The sequence below is a fragment of the Rhinoderma darwinii genome, unplaced genomic scaffold (assembly GCF_050947455.1).
Source record: "Rhinoderma darwinii isolate aRhiDar2 unplaced genomic scaffold, aRhiDar2.hap1 Scaffold_763, whole genome shotgun sequence".
Lineage (NCBI taxonomy): Eukaryota > Metazoa > Chordata > Amphibia > Anura > Rhinodermatidae > Rhinoderma > Rhinoderma darwinii.
In genome coordinates this window covers 26786-51027 of record NW_027464326.1, presented here as the reverse complement: position 1 = coordinate 51027, position 24242 = coordinate 26786, and the positions used below count along the sequence as shown (strand labels likewise).

Genomic DNA, 24242 nt, shown 5'->3' with positions numbered 1-24242 from the left:
GATAGATAGATAGATAGATAGATAGATAGATAGATAGATACATAGTTAGTACGGCTGAAAAAAGACACATGTCCATCAAGTTCAACCAAGGGAAGGGAAAAGGGAAGGAAAAATTTCTACACATAGGAGCTAATATTTTTTTGTTCTAGGAAATTATCTAACCCTTTTTTAAAGCCATCTACTGTCCCTGCTGTGACCAGCTCCTGCGGTGTCTACTGTCCCTGCTGTGACGGCTCCTGCGGTGTCTCCTGTCCCTGCTGTGACAGCTCCTGCGGTGTCTCCTGTCCCTGCTGTGACGGCTCCTGCGGTGTCTCCTGTCCCTGCTGTGACGGCTCCTGCGGTGTCTCCTGTCCCTGCTGTGACCAGCTCCTGCGGTAGGCTATTCCATAAATTCACAGTTCTCACTGTAAAGAAGCCTTGTCGCCTCTGCAGCTTGAACCTTTTTTTCTCCAGACGGAGGGAGTGCCCCCTTGTTTTTTGAGGGGGTTTTACAAGGAACAGGATTTCACCATATTTTTTGTATGTGCCATTAATATATTTATATAAGTTAATCATGTCGCCCCTTAGTCGTCTTTTTTCAAGGCTAAATAGGTTTAATTCTTTCAATCTTTCCTCATAACTTAGATTCTCCGCGCCCCTTATTAGCTTCGTTGCTCTTCTTTGTATTTTTTCCAACTCCAGGGCATCCTTTCTATGAACTGGAGCCCAGAACTGAACTGCATATTCTAGATGAGGCCTCACTAATGCTTTGTAAAGTGGCATTATTACATCCCTGTCCCGCGAGTCCATGCCTCTTTTAATACACGACAATATCCTGCTGGCCTTTGAAGCAGCTGATTGACACTGCATGCGGTTATTGAGTTTATGATTTACAAGTACACCCAGATCCTTCTCAACAAGTGAATCCACCAGTGTAGCTCCCCCTAGGACATATGATGCTGCAGGTTGTTGGTACCAAGATGCATAACTTTACATTTATCTACATTAAACTTCATCTGCCAAGTGGACGCCCAAACACTTAGTTTGTTTAAATCTGCCTGCAATTCATGAACATCTTCCATAGTCTGAACTATATTGCATAGCTTGGTGTCATCTGCAAAAATAGAAATAGTGCTATTAATCCCTTCCTCTATATCATTAATAAATAAGTTTAATAATAGTGGTCCCAGCACTGAACCCTGGGGTACACCACTTATAACCGGTGACCATTCAGAGAAGGAATCATTGACCACAACTCTCTGGATACGGTCCTTGAGCCAATTCTCAATCCAATTACAAACTATATTTTCTAAACCTATAGTCCGTAATTTACCCATTAGGCGTCTATGGGGGACAGTGTCAAATGCCTTTGCAAAGTCCAAAAACACTAAATCCACAGCGGCCCCTCTGTCTAGACTTCTCCTGACCTCTCATATATCATTATATCCACAGCGGCCCCTCTGTCTAGACTTCTGCTCACCCCTCATATAATCATTATATCCACAGCGGCCCCTCTGTCTAGACTTCTCCTCACCTCTCATATATCATTATATACACAGCGACCTCTCTGTCCAGACTTCTCCTCACCCCTCATATATCATTATATACACAGCGACCCCTCTGTCTAGACTTCTGCTCACCCCTCATATAATCATTATATCCACAGCGGCCCCTCTGTCTAGGCTTCTGCTCACCTCTTCATAAAAACAGATTAGGTTGGTTTGACAACTTCTGTCCTTAGTAAAACCGTGCTGGCTGTCACTTATAATGCTATTTATTGTCACATAATCCTGTATATAGTCCCTCAATAGCCCCTCAAACATTTTCCCCACGATGGATGTTAAGCTTACTGGTCTATAATTACCCGGCGGAGACCTAGAGCCCTTTTTTAAAGTAGGCACCACATTTGCCCTGCGCCAGTCCCTTGGCACTATACCAGTCACTAGAGATTCTCTGAATATTATGAAAAGGGGGACAGAAATAACTGAACTAAGCTCTTTAAGAACTCTAGGGTGTAACCCATCTGGTCCCGGGGCCTTGTGTACATTTATTTTATTTAATTTAGCTTGCACCATCTCTACATTCATCCAATTCAGTATATCAACTGATATATTAACAGCACTGACACCGGGTACATCAGCTCCTCAGCACTGGCACCGGCTACATCAGCTCCTCAGCACTGGCACCGGCTACATCAGCTCCTCAGCACTGGCACCGGCTACATCAGCTGCTCTTTCTTCTGTTGTATATACAGAGCTAAAGAACCCATTTAGTAACTCTGCCTTCTCTTGATCCCCTGTGATCAACTCCCCATTACCATTATCTAGGGGTCCTACATGTTCAGACCTTGGCTTTTTTGCATTTATATACTTGAAGAATTTTTTGGGATTTGTTTTACTATCCTTGGCCACCTGCCTTTCATTTTGTATTTTTGCTAATTTTATTACATTTTTACAGATTTTATTAAGCTCCTTATATTTTACAAAGGCTGCAGATGTACCCTCAGATTTGTATTTTTTAAATGCCCTTTTTTTGTCATGTATTGCCCCTTTCACAGAAGGTGTAAGCCATGTGGGGTTTAATTTGAGTCGTTTATACTTGTTACCTGTAGGAATAAATTTTGCACTATAATAACTCAAAGTAGATTTGAAAATCTCCCATTTATCATTTGTCCCATTATTTGACATTAGTTCTTCCCAGTCTATATCCTGAATTGCCGCCCTCATCCTGGGGAAATTGGCTTTCTTAAAATTAAATGTTTTTGCCCTCCCAGCCTGCGTTTGTTTTTTACAGTATAGGTAAAATGTAACTATATTATGATCACTGTTACCGAGGTTTTCACGAACATTGACATTCCCAACAAGATCTGCATTATTAGAAATGACCAGATCCAACAGAGCTTCACCTCTAGTCGGGTCTTCCACAAACTGGCCCATAAAATTTTCCTGCAACAGGTTGAGGAAATGTCTCCCCTTTGCAGTTGAAGCCGAACCATGACACCAATTAATATCCCGGAAATTAAAATCTCCCATTATCACTACAGTACCCGCCTGTGCAGCCCGCTCCATCTGTTTATATAGCTGAACTTCCATCTCCTCAGTTATATTGGGGGGTCTATAGATTACACCAAAAGTAATTTTTTCAGTGTTTACCTCCCTTTCTAGTTCCACCCACAAGGTTTCAACCTCCTCACAGTATTCACCCACTATTGTCTCTTTCACACTCGCCTTCATATCATTTCTCACATACAGACATACACCACCACCTTCATATCACTTCTCACATACAGACATACACCACCACCTTCATATCACTTCTCACATACAGACATACACCACCGCCTTCATATCACTTCTCCCATACAGACATACACCACCACCTTCATATCACTTCTCACATACAGACATACACCACCACCTTCATATAACTTCTCACATACAGACATACACCACCACCTTCATATCATTTCTCACATACAGACATACACCACCACCTTTCCTATGTGTCCTGTCTTTCCGAAAAAGTGTAAAACCCTGTAGATTTACAGCCCAGTCATGTGAAGAGTCCTGCCATGTTTCAGCAACACCAACTATATCTATATTTTCTTCCAGTATCAAGGCCTCCAGCTCCCCCATTTTGCTTGCTAGACTTCTGGCATTTGTGAACATACACTTTAACTTGCCTGTCAGTTTTTCACTTTTATTATCAGAAATGTGATTTGACATTAATCGGGCCTTTTTATTTACACTGATGTTTTGTAATGAAAGGATCTCCTTATCTTGTTGTCTAGTCCTCTCCCCACATTCAGTTTCTCCCCCCACCAATATAGTCTGACCCCTCTCTAACCTGGCTACCCCTTTTTTTTCTACATTGACCTCCCTCCTCAGCCCTAGTTTAAATACTCCGCCACCCCAGCTAGAATTCTCTCCCCCAGCACAGCGGACCCCCTTCCATTTAGGTGCAAATCATCTGCAGAATACAGTTTTTACCCCAATGAAAAGTCAGCCCAGTGCTCTAGGAACCCAAATCCTTCTCCTCTACACCAAGACTTCAGCCATGCATTTAACTCCCTGAGCTCCCGCTGTCTTTCCTGTGATGCGCATGGCACAGGCAGTATTCCTGAGAATACAACCTTGGAGGTCCTTCCCTTCAGCTTGGTAGCCTAGTTCTTTAAAATTATTCTTAAGGCTCCTCCACCTACCATTTATTCTGTCGTTGGTACCGACATGGACCACGACAGCTGGATCATCACCAGCCCCTCCCAGCAATTTGTCCACCCGTTCCGCCACATGCCGAACCCTGGCACCAGGGAGACAGCAAACCATTCGGTTGAGGCGGTCTTGGCGACAAATTATTCTATCCGTCTTCCTGATTATAGAATCCCCTACGACTATCAATTGTCTTGGCTTACCTGCATTACCATCCCACCGACTACTAGCTGGGCTGTTCTCCCAGCTGTTAGGGAGATCAGTATCCACTAGGGCTGCCATTTCTGAGACTGACACCCTCGCATCATCACCCAACTTGGCAATTTTGGTTGGAATTTCAGAAACCGGATCGGCCTTCCTTTTCTTTGACCCCTTTCTACTGCCCCTAACTACATTAACCCAGCTACTTACCTGATCCTGCTCACCCATGTCTTCACCCTCCAGTTCTAACCCACTAACTGCATGCTCTGTGAGCAGCAAGCTCCGCTCAAAATTGTCTATCCTCCTCAGTGTTGCATTCTGCTCCTCCAGATCTCTAATACGAGCTTCCAGGTGAACAACATGCTCACATCTGCCACAGAGATATTCACCCTGGAACTCCGGCTCCAGTCGTGCATACATATGGCAAACTGTGCACTGAAGAAAACCTCCAATCTTGCTATCCATTATCCAAGTTACAACAAAACAGCGAACAATTGTCAAAGAAAAAGAAAAGAAAAGAAGAGTACTTACTGGGGCTTTAACTCCTCTTTTGAACTCCGGTTTTTGGAACTCCACTTGATATACAAACCACTTGTTTTTTCAAGCCACAGAGCATATGAGATAGATAGATAGATAGATATTAGGTAGATAGATAGATATGAGGTAGATAGATAGATAGATAGATAGATAGATAGATAGATAGATAGATAGATAGATAGATAGATATGAGATAGATATGAGATAGATAGATAGATAGATAGATAGATAGATAGATAGATAGATAGATATTAGATAGATAGATAGATAGATAGATAGATAGATAGATAGATAGATAGATAGATAGATAGATAGATAGATAGATAGATAGATATGAGATAGATATGAGATAGATAGATAGATAGATAGATAGATAGATAGATAGATAGATAGATAGATAGATAGATAGATATGAAATAGATAGATAGATAGATAGATAGATAGATATGAGATAGATAGATAGATAGATAGAAAGTTCTTTTGCTCATCGATGTCTTTCTCTGCCGTTTGGACTCTACAGGGGAGATGTGACGGGAAGAATAGCGCCGCATGCAGAACCAGCAGAAACCCCACTGGACCTTCTTGTATGTCAATCGTGTCCGCCGGGCGCTAATGATAATGATCTATTACGGATCGGCAGAGTTTCGTGGTTTCCGGTGTGAACAGAAGCAACAATGCAATATTTTTCTTCACAGGGGACATGGGTGGTAGATAATTTACATGTCAATGAGGTTTGGGGGTCACTTACTTTCTACGCATGAGAGTTCTCCACAGTATTCATCTCCCTTATAATTATCTGGCTGATTGGGGAGCCATGAGCGATAATTATACATGGAACCATCATTCCACTTCCAGCGACGATTCTGAAACACGATGATGATAAATGAGGAGACTGGCGAACCCCAATATTATAATTACTGTCTGTCTGTATACTGGCGTATGCTGAGCACTAGTATACATCATAGATGACAAGTCATGCTCCCCCATTACCAATATAGTGATGATTATCTGCTGCCACCTCCATGTTACCCCCTGATACCCTGTGATCACCTGCTCGGGGTCGTGGAGTCCTATCCATACTGGCTGCTTCTTCTGATAGGCAGAAATGTGGGAGGCAATGATGTCCGCTTCTGCAGAGTCCATGATGGATGCCAAATGAGCTCCGTGGCCATATGCTTGGCAGTCATACTGTGCGGAGGAGACAAATACAAGGTTTCTGTACTAATATGCGCAGAGCACGTGCCGGGCTGTGAAAGGAGAGCAGCAAGACCGGACTATGGGACAATCAACCTGGGCTACGAAATCACCGTCCCCCACAATCATCATCTGCCTATACACAAGGCTTGCAAAGAGGTCGCTCAAAGGTCCCGAGCTGTTTGTGGGGTGCAACTAGGAAATGAAGCCATGCACAGGCCTATTTGGTGCGGGGGGTGGGATCACCCATCATTCAAATACCCGTTAACAATCGCCCCAGGGGTTTAAATGGAAAATCCAGTACCTGATGAAGATAAGCCCATCACAAGCTCAACAGAAAGTCAGTACATGGAGAGGACACAAAGATTACAAGCAACTAAACCCCGGGGGAGAAGAGGACCAGGAAAGTGCTGCACATGGACTGAGAGGAGGAGCCACAATGTGGGGAGGAGCCACCATGTGGGGAGGGGCCACAATGCAGGGAGGAGCCACAATGCGGGGAGGAGCCACAATGCAGGGAGGAGCCACAATGCGGGGAGGAGCCACAATGCAGGGAGGAGCCACAATGCGGGGAGGAGCCACAATGCAGGGAGGAGCCACAATACAGGGGGGAGCCACAATTCAGGGAGGCGCCACAATGCGGGGAGGAGCCACAATGCGGGGAGGAGCCACAATACAGGGGGGAGCCACAATGCAGGGAGGAGCCACAATGTAGGGAGGAGCCACCATGTGGGGAGGGGCCACAATGCAGGGAGGCGCCACAATTCAGGGAGGCGCCACAATACAGGGAGGAGCCACAATGCGGGGAGGAGCCACAATGCGGGGAGGAGCCACAATACAGGGGGGAGCCACAATGCAGGGAGGAGCCACAATGCAGGGGGGAGCCACAATACAGGGAGGAGTCACAATACAGGGGGAAGCCACAATGCAGGGAGGAGCCACAATACAGGGAGGAGCCACAATACAGGGGGGAGCCACAATGCAGGGAGGAGCCACAATGCAGGGAGGAGCCACAATGTGGGGAGGAGCCACAATGCAGGGAGGAGCCGCAGTGCGGGGAGGAGCCACAATACAGGGAGGAGTCACAATACAGGGGGGAGTCACAATGCAGGGAGGAGCCACAATGCGGGGAGGAGCCACAATACACGGAGGAGCCACAATGCGGGGAGGAGCCTAGAGAGTGGCTGGAAGTTTAGCTCCAGCTTTCCCCTCTTACATTTTTCCGCCAAGTTAGTCATTATCTTATATGATGTGTTATAATGTATAAGAGCACAACTCCCAACAGACCATTCTCTGGTGGATACTGAGGAGTGATATTCAGGTTTCATTCATACCTCGGCTTCAGACCAGCTTAATGGATAACGGAAGTAGCCATAACAGTTTGCCTTGTAGTAGAACCAGCCATTGGGGCAGCTGGATCGGGCTTTGCCACCTGAAAAAAGGACACAGTGTAAGGAGGACACAGAATACACGTCACTCGCCTCCTGTGCCAATGGGACCCTTGTCCTGCCTAGAACTGGTGTATGCCACAGTCCGTAAAGAGGGAACTGTCACCCCAAGTAATAACACGAAGTAGCAGCGGCCCCGGAGAGTGACCACTTCCCATCCCTTGTGTCCATGCTTATTACTATGGATGACGGTGGCAAGTTGGACCTTTAGTACATCCCTGGGAGACATTTTCAACTCTGAACCCCACACAAGAGATGAAATAAGGAGGAGAGACTTGGACACTGAGGTCATGGAGACGGAAGATTCATTTCAGACATGAGGCCACAGGGTTCTTTTACACGCCAAGATAAATGAGCGCCGATCAACACTATAGCGACTCCACGTTGGGAAGAGCGATATTTACATGTAAGAACAATTGGAGATTTTTTCGGGACTTTGATGGCTTTGGAAATGGCCGGTCTTTCCTCCTTTCCCACCTGCCAACAACGAGCAGATGCTGTTTACATAAGCGGGTGCGCCGCCGGCAACCAATTCTTTTTAGGCCATAATACAAGATCTGAATGTGCAACGTGCCAATGATTGTGAAGTTTTACTATATCTTACTATATTTTACACACTAACCCCCCATGGGCAGCTTCTATGTCTGACACCCCTGATGACTCGTGATGGCCTCAGACTGACCCCCCATAGGCAGCCTCTATGTCTGACACCCCTGATGGCCTCAGACTGACCCCCATGGGCAGCCTCTATATCTGACACCCCTGATGGCCTCAGACTGACCCCCATGGGCAGCCTCTATATCTGACACCCCTGATGACCTCAGACTGACCCCCCATGAGCAGCCTCTATGTCTGACACCCATGATGACCTCACACTGACCCCCCATGGGCAGCCTCTATGTCTGACACCCATGATGACCTCAGACTGACCCCCCATGGGCAGCCTCTATGTCTGACACCCCTGATGACCTCAGACTGACCCCCCATGGGCAGCTTCTATGTCTGACACCCCTGATGACTCGTGATGGCCTCAGACTGACCCCCCATAGGCAGCCTCTATGTCTGACACCCCTGATGACTCGTGATGGCCTCAGACTGACCCCCCATAGGCAGCCTCTATGTCTGACACCCCTGATGGCCTCACACTGACCCCCCATGGGCAGCCTCTATGTCTGACACCCATGATGACCTCAGACTGACCCCCCATGGGCAGCCTCTATGTCTGACACCCCTGATGGCCTCAGACTGACCCCCCATGGGCAGCCTCTATATCTGACACCCCTGATGACCTCAGACTGACCCCCCATGGGCAGCTTCTATGTCTGACACCCCTGATGACTCGTGATGGCCTCAGACTGACCCCCCATAGGCAGCCTCTATGTCTGACACCCCTGATGGCCTCAGACTGACCCCCCATGGGCAGCCTCTATATCTGACACCCCTGATGGCCTCAGACTGACCCCCCATGGGCAGCCTCTATATCTGACACCCCTGATGACCTCAGACTGACCCCCCATGAGCAGCCTCTATATCTGACACCCCTGATGACCTCACACTGACCCCCCATGGGCAGCCTCTATGTCTGACACCCCTGATGGCCTCAGACTGACCCCCCATGGGCAGCCTCTATATCTGACACCCCTGATGGCCTCAGACTGACGCCCCATGGACAGCCTCTATGTCTGACACCCCTGATGACCTCAGACTGACCCCCCATGGGCAGCCTCTATGTCTGACACCCCTGATGGCCTCAGACTGACCCCCCATGGGCAGCCTCTATGTCTGACACCCCTGATGGCCTCAGACTGACCCCCCATGGGCAGCCTCTATGTCTGACACCCCTGATGGCCTCAGACTGACCCCCCATAGGCAGCCTCTATGTCTGACACCCCTGATGACTCGTGATGGCCTCAGACTGACCCCCCATGGGCAGCCTCTATGTCTGACACCCCTGATGACTCGTGATGGCCTCAGACTGACCCCCCATAGGCAGCCTCTATGTCGGACACCCCTGATAGCCTCAGACTGACCCCCCATGGGCAGCCTCTATATCTGACACCCCTGATGGCCTCAGACTGACCCCCATGGGCAGCCTCTATATCTGACACCCCTGATGACCTCAGACTGACCCCCCATGAGCAGCCTCTATGTCTGACACCCATGATGACCTCACACTGACCCCCCATGGGCAGCCTCTATGTCTGACACCCATGATGACCTCAGACTGACCCCCCATGGGCAGCCTCTATGTCTGACACCCCTGATGACCTCAGACTGACCCCCCATGGGCAGCTTCTATGTCTGACACCCCTGATGACTCGTGATGGCCTCAGACTGACCCCCCATAGGCAGCCTCTATGTCTGACACCCCTGATGGCCTCAGACTGACCCCACATGGGCAGCCTCTATATCTGACACCCCTGATGACCTCAGACTGACCCCCCATGAGCAGCCTCTATATCTGACACCCCTGATGGCCTCAGACTGACCCCCCATGGGCAGCCTCTATATCTGACACCCCTGATGACCTCAGACTGACCCCCCATGGGCAGCCTCTATGTCTGACATCCCTGATGGCCTCAGACTGACCCCCCATAGGCAGCCTCTATGTCTGACACCCCTGATGACTCGTGATGGCCTCAGACTGACCCCCCATGGGCAGCCTCTATGTCTGACACCCCTGATGGCCTCAGACTGACCCCACATGGGCAGCCTCTATGTCTGACACCCCTGATGACTCGTGATGGCCTCAGACTGACCCCCCATAGGCAGCCTCTATGTCGGACACCCCTGATGGCCTCAGACTGACCCCCCATGGGCAGCCTCTATATCTGACACCCCTGATGGCCTCAGACTGACCCCCCATGGGCAGCCTCTATATCTGACACCCCTGATGGCCTCAGACTGACCCCCCCATGGGCAGCCTCTATGTCTGACACCCCTGATGGCCTCAGACTGACCCCCCATAGGCAGCCTCTATGTCTGACACCCCTGATGGCCTCAGACTGACCCCCCATGGGCAGCCTCTATGTCTGACACCCCTGATGGCCTCAGACTGACCCCCCATGGGCAGCCTCTATGTCTGACACCCCTGATGGCCTCAGACTGACCCCCCATGGGCAGCCTCTATGTCTGACACCCCTGATGACCTCAGACTGACCCCCCATGGACAGCCTCTATGTCTGACACCCCTGATGACCTCAGACTGACCCCCCATGGGCAGCCTCTATGTCTGACACCCCTGATGACCTCAGACTGACCCCCCATGGGCAGCCTCTATGTCTGACACCCCTGATGACCTCAGACTGACCCCCCATGGGCAGCCTCTATGTCTGACACCCCTGATGACCTCAGACTGACCCCCCATGGGCAGCCTCTATGTCTGACACCCCTGATGACCTCAGACTGACCCCCCATGGACAGCCTCTATGTCTGACACCCCTGATGACCTCAGACTGACCCCCCATGGGCAGCCTCTATGTCTGACACCCCTGATGGCCTCAGACTGACGCCCCATGGACAGCCTCTATGTCTGACACCCCTGATGACCTCAGACTGACGCCCCATGGGCAGCCTCTATGTCTGACACCCCTGATGGCCTCAGACTGACGCCCCCGTCTCCAGCACCCGCTGTAATCTGAGTCTTCTGGATCTTTGTGTTCATCAGACGCCTTTATGAATATGCGGAGCAACAATGCCAATATTAGTGACGTGACGGGTGACACTGCAGGTGTGAAACCCGCCCACTAGAAAACACGCCAATCATGTGCCGTGATGTCATCACCAGGAGACCTCGGCCACTACCACATCAGTGACGTCAATGAACCGTTTGACTGGGATGCCGCGCCTCTCAATGACGTCACGAGAGACTACCCCGCCTTTATATGACGTACTTGCAGTATATGAGATGGCGCCGCTTATAACGCTGAACGAGATTTACAAAAAAATGACCCGACGTATCGACCCCTAAGACCCGCTGCCCGGAACAAAGATGGCGGAGGAGCGCGCGTCACGTGACAACGGCGGGAAGAATGAATCATGTGAAGAACCGGAAGTGAATAGAGAGAATCCTCGGCGTCCAGAGCGGGTGAGATAGCGGGGGGCTGTATATTAATGTAGATAACCCCCCCCCCCGCTCTGTGTAATGTGGGGGGGATTATACTGTGCGGGGGCAGTGTCGGGGGGGGGCATTATACTGTGCGGGGGCAGTGTCGGGGGGGGGGGCATTATACTGTGCGGGGGCAGTGTCGGGGGGGGGGAATTATACTGGGCGGGGGGGCATTATACTGTGCGGGGGCAGTGTCGGGGGGGGGGCATTATACTGTGCGGGGACAGTAGGATATATGTGAGGAGTACATCAGGATATATGTAATATGTGAGGAGTACATCAGGGTATATGTAATATGTGAGGAGTACATCAGGGTATATGTAATATGTGAGGAGTACATCAGGGTATATGTAATATGTGAGGAGTACATCAGGGTATATGTAATATGTGAGGAGTACATCAGAGTATATGTAATATGTGAGGAGTACATCAGGGTATATGTAATATGTGAGGAGTACATCAGGGTATATGTAATATGTGAGGAGTACATCAGGATATATGTAATATGTGAGGAGTACATCAGGATATATGTAATATGTGAGGAGTACATCAGGATATATGTAATATGTGAGGAGTACATCAGGATATATGTAATATGTGAGGAGTACATCAGGATATATGTGAGGAGTACATCAGGATATATGTAATATGTGAGGAGTACATCAGGGTATATGTAATATGTGAGGAGCACATCAGGGTATATGTAATATGTGAGGAGCACATCAGGATATATGTAATATGTGAGGAGTACATCAGGGTATATGTAATATGTGAGGAGTACATCAGGGTATATGTAACATGTGGAGTACATCAGGGTATATGTAATATGTGAGGAGTACATCAGGGTATATGTGATATGTGAGGAGTACATCAGGATATATGTAATATGTGAGGAGTACATCGGGGTATATGTAATATGTGAGGAGTACATCAGGATATATGTAATATGTGAGGAGTACATCAGGATATATGTAATATGTGAGGAGTACATCAGGATATATGTGAGGAGTACATCAGGATATATGTAATATGTGAGGAGTACATCAGGATATATGTAATATGTGAGGAGTACATCAGGATATATGTGAGGAGTACATCAGGATATATGTAATATGTGAGGAGTACATCAGGATATATGTAATATGTGAGGAGTACATCAGGATATATGTAATATGTGAGGAGTACATCGGGATATATGTAATATGTGAGGAGTACATCAGGGTATATGTAATATGTGAGGAGTACATCAGGGTATATGTAATATGTGAGGAGTACATCAGGGTATATGTAATATGTGAGGAGTACATCAGGGTATGTGTAATATGTGAGGAGTACATCAGGATATATGTGAGGAGTACATCAGGATATATGTAATATGTGAGGAGTACATCAGGATATATGTAATATGTGAGGAGTACATCAGGGTATATGTAATATGTGAGGAGTACATCAGGGTATATGTAATATGTGAGGAGTACATCAGGGTATATGTAATATGTGAGGAGTACATCAGGGTATATGTAATATGTGAGGAATACATCAGGATATATGTAATATGTGAGGAGTACATCAGGATATATGTAATATGTGAGGAGTACATCAGGATATATGTAATATGTGAGGAGTACATCAGGGTATATGTAATATGTGAGGAGCACATCAGGATATATGTAATATGTGAGGAGTACATCAGGATATATGTAATATGTGAGGAGTACATCAGGATATATGTAATATGTGAGGAGTACATCAGGATATATGTAATATGTGAGGAGTACATCAGGGTATATGTAATATGTGAGGAGTACATCAGGGTATATGTAATATGTGAGGAGTACATCAGGGTATATGTAATATGTGAGGAGTACATCAGGATATATGTAATATGTGAGGAGTACATCAGGATATATGTAATATGTGAGGAGTACATCAGGATATATGTAATATGTGAGGAGTACATCAGGATATATGTGAGGAGTACATCAGGATATATGTAATATGTGAGGAGTACATCAGGATATATGTAATATGTGAGGAGTACATCGGGGTATATGTAATATGTGAGGAGTACATCAGGATATATGTAATATGTGAGGAGTACATCAGGATATATGTAATATGTGAGGAGTACATCAGGGTATGTGTAATATGTGAGGAGTACATCAGGATATATGTGAGGAGTACATCAGGATATATGTAATATGTGAGGAGTACATCAGGATATATGTAATATGTGAGGAGTACATCAGGGTATATGTAATATGTGAGGAGTACATCAGGGTATATGTAATATGTGAGGAGTACATCAGGGTATATGTAATATGTGAGGAGTACATCAGGGTATGTGTAATATGTGAGGAGTACATCAGGATATATGTGAGGAGTACATCAGGATATATGTAATATGTGAGGAGTACATCAGGATATATGTAATATGTGAGGAGTACATCAGGGTATATGTAATATGTGAGGAGTACATCAGGGTATATGTAATATGTGAGGAGTACATCAGGGTATATGTAATATGTGAGGAGTACATCAGGGTATATGTAATATGTGAGGAATACATCAGGATATATGTAATATGTGAGGAGTACATCAGGATATATGTAATATGTGAGGAGTACATCAGGATATATGTAATATGTGAGGAGTACATCAGGGTATATGTAATATGTGAGGAGCACATCAGGATATATGTAATATGTGAGGAGTACATCAGGATATATGTAATATGTGAGGAGTACATCAGGATATATGTAATATGTGAGGAGTACATCAGGGTATATGTAATATGTGAGGAGTACATCAGGGTATATGTGATATGTGAGGAGTACATCAGGGTATATGTAATATGTGAGGAGTACATCAGGGTATATGTGATATGTGAGGAGTACATCAGGATATATGTAATATGTGAGGAGTATATCAGGATATATGTAATATGTGAGGAGTACATCAGGGTATGTGTAATATGTGAGGAGTACATCAGGGTATATGTTTATCTGTGAGGAGTACATCAGGGTATATGTAATATGTGAGGAGTACATCAGGGTATATGTAATATGTGAGGAGTACATCAGGATATATGTAATATGTGAGGAGTATATCAGGATATATGTAATATGTGAGGAGTACATCAGGGTATATGTAATATGTGAGGAGTACATCAGGATATATGTAATATGTGAGGAGTACATCAGGGTATATGTAATATGTGAGGAGTACATCAGGATATATGTAATATGTGAGGAGTACATCAGGATATATGTAATATGTGAGGAGTACATCAGGGTATATGTAATATGTGAGGAGTACATCAGGATATATGTAATATGTGAGGAGTACATCAGGATATATGTAATATGTGAGGAGTATATCAGGATATATGTAATATGTGAGGAGTACATCAGGGTATGTGTAATATGTGAGGAGTACATCAGGATATATGTAATATGTGAGGAGTATATCAGGATATATGTAATATGTGAGGAGTACATCAGGGTATATGTAATATGTGAGGAGTACATCAGGATATATGTAATATGTGAGGAGTACATCAGGATATATGTAATATGTGAGGAGTACATCAGGATATATGTAATATGTGAGGAGTACATCAGGGTATATGTAATATGTGAGGAGTACATCAGGGTATGTGTAATATGTGAGGAGTACATCAGGATATATGTAATATGTGAGGAGTACATCAGGATATATGTAATATGTGAGGAGTACATCAGGATATATGTAATATGTGAGGAGTACATCAGGATATATGTAATATGTGAGGAGTACATCAGGATATATGTAATATGTGAGGAGTACATCAGGATATATGTAATATGTGAGGAGTACATCAGGGTATATGTAATATGTGAGGAGTACATCAGGATATATGTAATATGTGAGGAGTACATCAGGATATATGTAATATGTGGAGTACATCAGGATATATGTAATATGTGAGGTGTACATCAGGATATATGTAATATGTGAGCAATACATCAGGATATATGTAATATGTGAGGAGTACATCAGGATATATGTAATATGTACGGAGTACATCAGGATATATGTAATATGTGAGGAGTACATCAGGGTATGTGATATGTGAGGAGTACATCAGGATATATGTAATATGTGAGGAGTACATCAGGATATATGTAATATGTGAGGAGTACATCAGGGTATATGTAATATGTGAGGAGTACATCAGGATATATGTAATATGTGAGGAGTACATCAGGGTATATGTAATATGTGAGGAGTACATCAGGATATATGTAATGTGTGAGGAGTACATCAGGATATATGTAATATGTGGGGAGTACATCAGGGTATATGTAATATGTGAGGAGTACATCAGGATATGTGTAATATGTGTGGAGTACATCAGGATATATGTAATATGTGAGGAGTACATCAGGATATATGTAATGTGTGGAGTACATCAGGGTATATGTAATATGTGAGGAGTACATCAGGGTATATGTAATATGTGAGGAGTACATCAGGATATATGTAATATGTGAGGAGTACATCAGGGTATATGTAATATGTGAGGAGTAATCAGGATATATGTAATATGTGAGGAGCACATCAGGATATATGTAATATGTGTGGAGTACATCAGGGTATATGTAATGTGTGAGGAGTACATCAGGATATATGTAATATGTGTGGAGTACATCAGGGTATATGTAATGTGTGAGGAGTACATCAGGATATATGTAATATGTGAGGAGTACATCAGGATATATGTAATATGTGAGGAGTACATCAGGATATATGTAATATGTGAGGAGTACATCAGGGTATATGTAATATGTGAGGAGTACATCAGGATATATGTAATATGTGAGCAATACATCAGGATATATGTAATATGTGAGGAGTACATCAGGATATATGTAATATGTGAGGAGTACATCAGGATATATGTAATATGTGAGGAGTACATCAGGATATATGTAATATGTGAGGAGTACATCAGGATATATGTAATATGTGAGGAGTACATCAGGGTATATGTAATATGTGAGGAGTACATCAGGGTATATGTAATATGTGAGGAGTACATCAGGGTATATGTAATATGTGAGGAGTACATCAGGGTATATGTAATATGTGAGGAGTACATCAGGATATATGTAATATGTGAGGAGTACATCAGGATATATGTAATATGTGAGGAGTACATCAGGGTATATGTAATATGTGAGGAGTACATCAGGATATATGTAATATGTGAGGAGTACATCAGGATATATGTAATATGTGAGGAGTACATCAGGGTATATGTAATATGTGAGGAGTACATCAGGATATATGTAATATGTGAGGAGTACATCAGGATATATGTAATATGTGAGGAGTACATCAGGATATATGTAATATGTGAGGAGTACATCAGGATATATGTAATATGTGAGGAGTACATCAGGATATATGTAATATGTGAGGAGTACATCAGGGTATATGTAATATGTGAGGAGTACATCAGGGTATATGTAATATGTGAGGAGTACATCAGGGTATATGTAATATGTGAGGAGTACATCAGGGTATATGTAATATGTGAGGAGTACATCAGGATATATGTAATATGTGAGGAGTACATCAGGATATATGTAATATGTGAGGAGTACATCAGGATATATGTAATATGTGAGGAGTACATCAGGATATATGTAATATGTGAGGAGTACATCAGGATATATGTAATATGTGAGGAGTACATCAGGATATATGTAATATGTGAGGAGTACATCAGGGTATATGTAATATGTGAGGAGTACATCAGGGTATATGTAATATGTGAGGAGTACATCAGGGTATATGTAATATGTGAGGAGTACATCAGGATATATGTAATATGTGAGGAGTACATCAGGATATATGTAATATGTGAGGAGTACATCAGGGTATATGTAATATGTGCGGAGTACATCAGGATATATGTAATATGTGAGGAGTACATCAGGGTATATGTAATATGTGAGGAGCACTTCAGGATATATGTAATATGTGCGGAGTACATCAGGATATATGTAATATGTGAGGAGTACATCAGGGTATATGTAATATGTGCGGAGTACATCAGGATATATGTAATATGTGAGGAGTACATCAGGGTATATGTAATATGTGAGGAGCACTTCAGGATATATGTAATATGTGCGGAGTACATCAGGATATATGTAATATGTGAGGAGTACATCAGGATATATGTAATATGTGAGGAGTACATCAGGATATATGTAATATGTGCGGAGTACATCAGGATATATGTAATATGTGAGGAGTACATCAGGATATATGTAATATGTGAGGAGTACATCAGGATATATGTAATATGTGAGGAGTACATCAGGGTATATGTAATATGTGAGGAGTACATCAGGATATATGTAATATGTGAGGAGTACATCAGGGTATATGTAATATGTGAGGAGTACATCAGGATATATGTAATATGTGAGGAGTACATCAGGGTATATGTAATATGTGAGGAGTACATCAGGGTATATGTAATATGTGAGGGGTACATCAGGATATATGTAATATGTGAGGAGTACATCAGGGTATATGTAATATATGAGGAGTACATCAGGATATATGTAATATGTGAGGAGTACATCAGTGTATATGTAATATGTGAGGAGTACATCAGGGTATATGTAATATGTGAGGAGTACATCAGGGTATATGTAATATGTGAGGAGCACATCAGGGTATATGTAATATGTGAGGAGCACATCAGGGTATATGTAATATGTGAGGAGCACATCAGGATATATGTAATATGTGAGGAGTACATCAGGATATATGTAATATGTGAGGAGTACATCAGGGTATATGTAATATGTGAGGAGTACATCAGGATATGTGTAATATGTGAGGAGTACATCAGGGTATGTGTAATATGTGAGGAGTACATCAGGATATATGTAATATGTGAGGAGTACATCAGGGTATATGTAATATGTGAGGAGTACATCAGGGTATGTGTAATATGTGAGGAGTACATCAGGGTATATGTAATATGTGGGGAGTACATCAGGATATATGTAATATGTGAGGAGTACATCAGGGTATATGTAATATGTGAGGGGTACATCAGGGTATATGTAATATGTGAGGAGTACATCAGGATATATGTAATATGTGAGGAGTACATCAGGGTATATGTAATATGTGAGGAGTACATCAGGATATATGTAATATGTGAGGAGTACATCAGGGTATATGTAATATGTGAGGAGTACATCAGGATATATGTAATATGTGAGGAGTACATCAGGGTATATGTAATATGTGAGGAGTACATCAGGGTATATGTAATATGTGAGGAGTACATCAGGATATATGTAATATGTGAGGAGTACATCAGGGTACATGTAATATGTGAGGAGTACATCAGGGTATATGTGATATGTGAGGAGTACATCAGGATATATGTAATATTGGAGGAGTACATCAGGATATATGTAATATGTGAGGAGTACATCAGGGTATATGTAATATGTGAGGAGTACATCAGGATATATGTAATATGTGAGGAGTACATCAGGGTATATGTAATATGTGAGGAGTACATCAGGGTATATGTAATATGTGAGGAGTACATCAGGATATATGTAATATGTGAGGAGTACATCAGGGTATATGTAATATGTGAGGAGTACATCAGGGTATATGTAATATGTGAGGAGTACATCAGGATATATGTAATATGTGAGGAGTACATCAGGATATATGTAATATGTGAGGAGTACATCAGGATATATGTAATATGTGAGGAGTACATCAGGGTATATGTAATATGTGAGGAGTACATCAGGGTATATGTAATATGTGAGGAGTACATCAGGATATATGTAATATGTGAGGAGTACATCAGGGTATATGTAATATGTGAGGAGTACATCAGGATATATGTAATATGTGAGGAGTACATCAGGGTATATGTAATATGTGAGGAGTACATCAGGATATATGTAATATGTGAGGAGTACATCAGTGTATATGTAATATGTGAGGAGTACATCAGGGTATATGTAATATGTGAGGAGTACATCAGGGTATATGTAATATGTGAGGAGTACATCAGGGTATATGTAATATGTGAGGAGCACATCAGGGTATATGTAATATGTGAGGAGCACATCAGGATATATGTAATATGTGAGGAGTACATCAGGGTATATGTAATATGTGAGGAGTACATCAGGATATATGTAATATGTGAGGAGTACATCAGGGTATATGTAATGTGTGAGGAGTACATCAGGGTATATGTAATATGTGAGGAGTACATCAGGGTATATGTAATATGTGAGGAGTACATCAGGATATATGTAATATGTGAGGAGTACATCAGGGTATATGTAATATGTGAGGAGTACATCAGGGTATATGTAATGTGTGAGGAGTACATCAGGGTATATGTAATGTGTGAGGAGTACATCAGGGTATATGTAATATGTGAGGAGTACATCAGGGTATATGTAATATGTGAGGAGTACATCAGGGTATGTGAAATATGTGAGAAGTACATCAGGATATATGTAATATGTGAGGAGTACATCAGGGTATATGTAATATGTGAGGAGTACATCAGGGTATGTGAAATATGTGAGGAGTACATCAGGATATATGTAATATGTGAGGAGTACATCAGGGTATATGTGATATGTGAGGAGTACATCAGGATATATGTAATATGTGAGGAGTACATCAGGATATATGTAATATGTGAGGAGTACATCAGGATATATGTAATATGTGAGGAGTACATCAGGGTATATGTAATATGTGAGGAGTACATCAGGATATATGTAATATGTGAGGAGTACATCAGGATATATGTAATATGTGGGGAGTACATCAGGGTATATGTAATATGTGAGGAGTACATCAGGGTATATGTAATATGTGAGGAGTACATCAGGATATATGTAATATGGGAGGAGTACATCAGGATATATGTAATATGTGAGGAGTACATCAGGATATATGTAATATGTGAGGAGTACATCAGGATATATGTAATATGTGAGGAGTACATCAGGATATATGTAATATGTGAGGAGTACATCAGGATATATGTAATATGTGAGGAGTACATCAGGATATATGTAATATGTGAGGAGTACATCAGGATATATGTAATATGTGAGGAGTACATCAGGGTATATGTAATATGTGAGGAGTACATCAGGATATATGTAATATGTGAGGAGTACATCAGGGTATATGTAATGTGTGAGGAGTACATCAGGGTATATGTAATATGTGAGGAGTACATCAGGATATATGTAATATGTGAGGAGTACATCAGGATATATGTAATATGTGAGGAGTACATCAGGGTATATGTAATATGTGAGGAGTACATCAGGATATATGTAATATGTGAGGAGTACATCAGGATATATGTAATATGTGAGGAGTACATCAGGGTATATGTAATATGTGAGGAGTACATCAGGATATATGTAATATGTGAGGAGTACATCAGGGTATATGTAATATGTGAGGAGTACATCAGGATATATGTAATATGTGAGGAGTACATCAGGATATATGTAATATGTGAGGAGTACATCAGGATATATGTGAGGAGTACATCAGGATATATGTAATATGTGAGGAGTACATCAGGATATATGTAATATGTGAGGAGTACATCAGGGTATATGTAATATGTGAGGAGTACATCAGGGTATATGTAATATGTGAGGAGTACATCAGGGTATATGTAATATGTGAGGAGTACATCAGGGTATATGTAATATGTGAGGAGTACATCAGGGTATATGTAATATGTGAGGAGTACATCAGGGTATATGTAATATGTGGGGAGTACATCAGGATATATGTAATATGTGAGGAGCACATCAGGGTATATGTAATATGTGAGGAGTACATCAGGATATATGTAATATGTGGGGAGTACATCAGGATATATGTAATATGTGAGGGGTACATCAGGGTATATGTAATATGTGAGGAGTACATCAGGGTATATGTAATATGTGAGGAGTACATCAGGATATATGTAATATGTGAGGAGTACATCAGGATATATGTGAGGAGTACATCAGGATATATGTAATATGTGAGGAGTACATCAGGATATATGTAATATGTGAGGAGTACATCAGGATATATGTAATATGTGAGGAGTACATCAGGATATATGTGAGGAGTACATCAGGATATATGTAATATGTGAGGAGTACATCAGGGTATATGTAATATGTGAGGGGTACATCAGGGTATATGTGATATGTGAGGAGTACATCAGGATATATGTAATATGTGAGGAGTACATCAGGATATATGTAATATGTGAGGAGTACATCAGGATATATGTAATATGTGAGGAGTACATCAGGGTATATGTAATATGTGAGGAGTACATCAGGATATATGTAATATGTGAGGAGTACATCAGGATATATGTAATATGTGAGGAGCACATCAGGATATATGTAATATGTGAGGAGTACATCAGTGTATATGTAATATGTGAGGAGTACATCAGGGTATAGGTAATATGTGAGGAGTACATCAGGGTATAGGTAATATGTGAGGAGTACATCAGGATATGTAATATGTGAGGAGTACATCAGGGTATATGTAATATGTGAGGAGTACATCAGGATATATGTAATATGTGAGGAGTACATCAGGGTATATGTAATATGTGAGGAGTACATCAGGGTATATGTAACATGTGAGGAGTACATCAGGATATATGTAATATGTGAGGAGTACATCAGGATATATGTAATATGTGAGGAGTACATCAGGATATATGTGAGGAGTACATCAGGGTATATGTAATATGTGAGGAGTACATCAGGATATATGTAATATGTGAGGAGTACATCAGGATATATGTAATATGTGAGGGGTACATCAGGGTATATGTAATATGTGAGGAGTACATCAGGATATATGTAATATGTGAGGAGTACATCAGGATATATGTAATATGTGAGGAGTACATCAGGATATATGTAATATGTGAGGAGTACATCAGGGTATATGTAATATGTGTGGAGTACATCAGGGTATATGTAATATGTGAGGAGTACATCAGGGTATATGTAATATGTGAGGAGTACATCAGGGTATATGTAATATGTGAGGAGTACATCAGGGTATATGTAACATGTGAGGAGTACATCAGGATATATGTAATATGTGAGGAGTACATCAGGATATATGTAATATGTGAGGAGTACATCAGGATATATGTAATATGTGAGGAGTACATCAGGATATATGTAATATGTGAGGAGTACATCAGGATATATGTAATATGTGAGGAGTACATCAGGGTATATGTAATATGTGAGGAGTACATCAGGGTATATGTAATATGTGAGGAGTACATCAGGGTATATGTAATATGTGAGGAGTACATCAGGGTATATGTAATATGTGAGGAGTACATCAGGGTATATGTAATATGTGAGGAGTACATCAGGATATATGTAATATGTGAGGAGTACATCAGGATATATGTAATATGTGAGGAGTACATCAGGATATGTGTAATATGTGAGGAGTACATCAGGGTATGTGTAACATGTGAGGAGTACATCAGGATATATGTAATATGTGAGGAGTACATCAGGGTATATGTAATATGTGAGGAGTACATCAGGGTATATGTAATATGTGAGGAGTACATCAGGGTATATGTAATATGTGAGGAGTACATCAGGGTATATGTAATATGTGAGGAGTACATCAGGGTATATGTAATATGTGAGGAGTACATCAGGATATATGTAATATGTGAGGAGTACATCAGGGTATATGTAATATGTGAGGAGTACATCAGGGTATATGTAATATGTGAGGAGTACATCAGGGTATATGTGATATGTGAGGAGTACATCAGGGTATATGTGATATGTGAGGAGTACATCAGGGTATAGGTAATATGTGAGGAGTACATCAGGATATATGTAATATGTGAGGAGTACATCAGGATATGTAATATGTGAGGAGTACATCAGGGTATATGTAATATGTGAGGAGTACATCAGGGTATATGTAATATGTGAGGAGTACATCAGGGTATATGTAATATGTGAGGAGTACATCAGGGTATATGTGATATGTGAGGAGTACATCAGGATATATGTAATATGTGAGGAGTACATCAGGGTATATGTAATGTGTGAGGAGTACATCAGGATATATGTAATATGTGAGGAGCACATCAGGATATATGTAATATGTGAGGAGTACATCAGGATATGTAATATGTGAGGAGTACATCAGGGTATATGTAATATGTGAGGAGTACATCAGGATATATGTAATATGTGAGGAGTACATCAGGATATATGTAATATGTGAGGAGTACATCAGGGTATATGTAATATGTGAGGAGTACATCAGGGTATATGTAATATGTGAGGAATACATCAGGATATATGTAATATGTGAGGAGCACATCAGGATATATGTAATATGTGAGGAGTACATCAGTGTATATGTAATATGTGAGGAGTACATCAGGATATATGTAATATG

General features: G+C 42.4%; 1 protein-coding gene across 1 annotated transcript; it reads right to left on the bottom strand.

The window, feature by feature from the left end:
- Nucleotides 1–5521: 5521 nt before the first annotated feature.
- On the bottom strand, nucleotides 5522–8068 carry LOC142730611 (regenerating islet-derived protein 4-like; the record flags this gene model as incomplete). Its single annotated transcript, XM_075849364.1, has 4 exons — nucleotides 5522–5788; nucleotides 5976–6113; nucleotides 7454–7551; nucleotides 7972–8068. Coding segments are annotated over 4 exons (456 nt in total), but the record flags the coding sequence as incomplete, so codon positions are not given.
- Between the last annotated feature and the right edge of the window lie 16174 nt (nucleotides 8069–24242).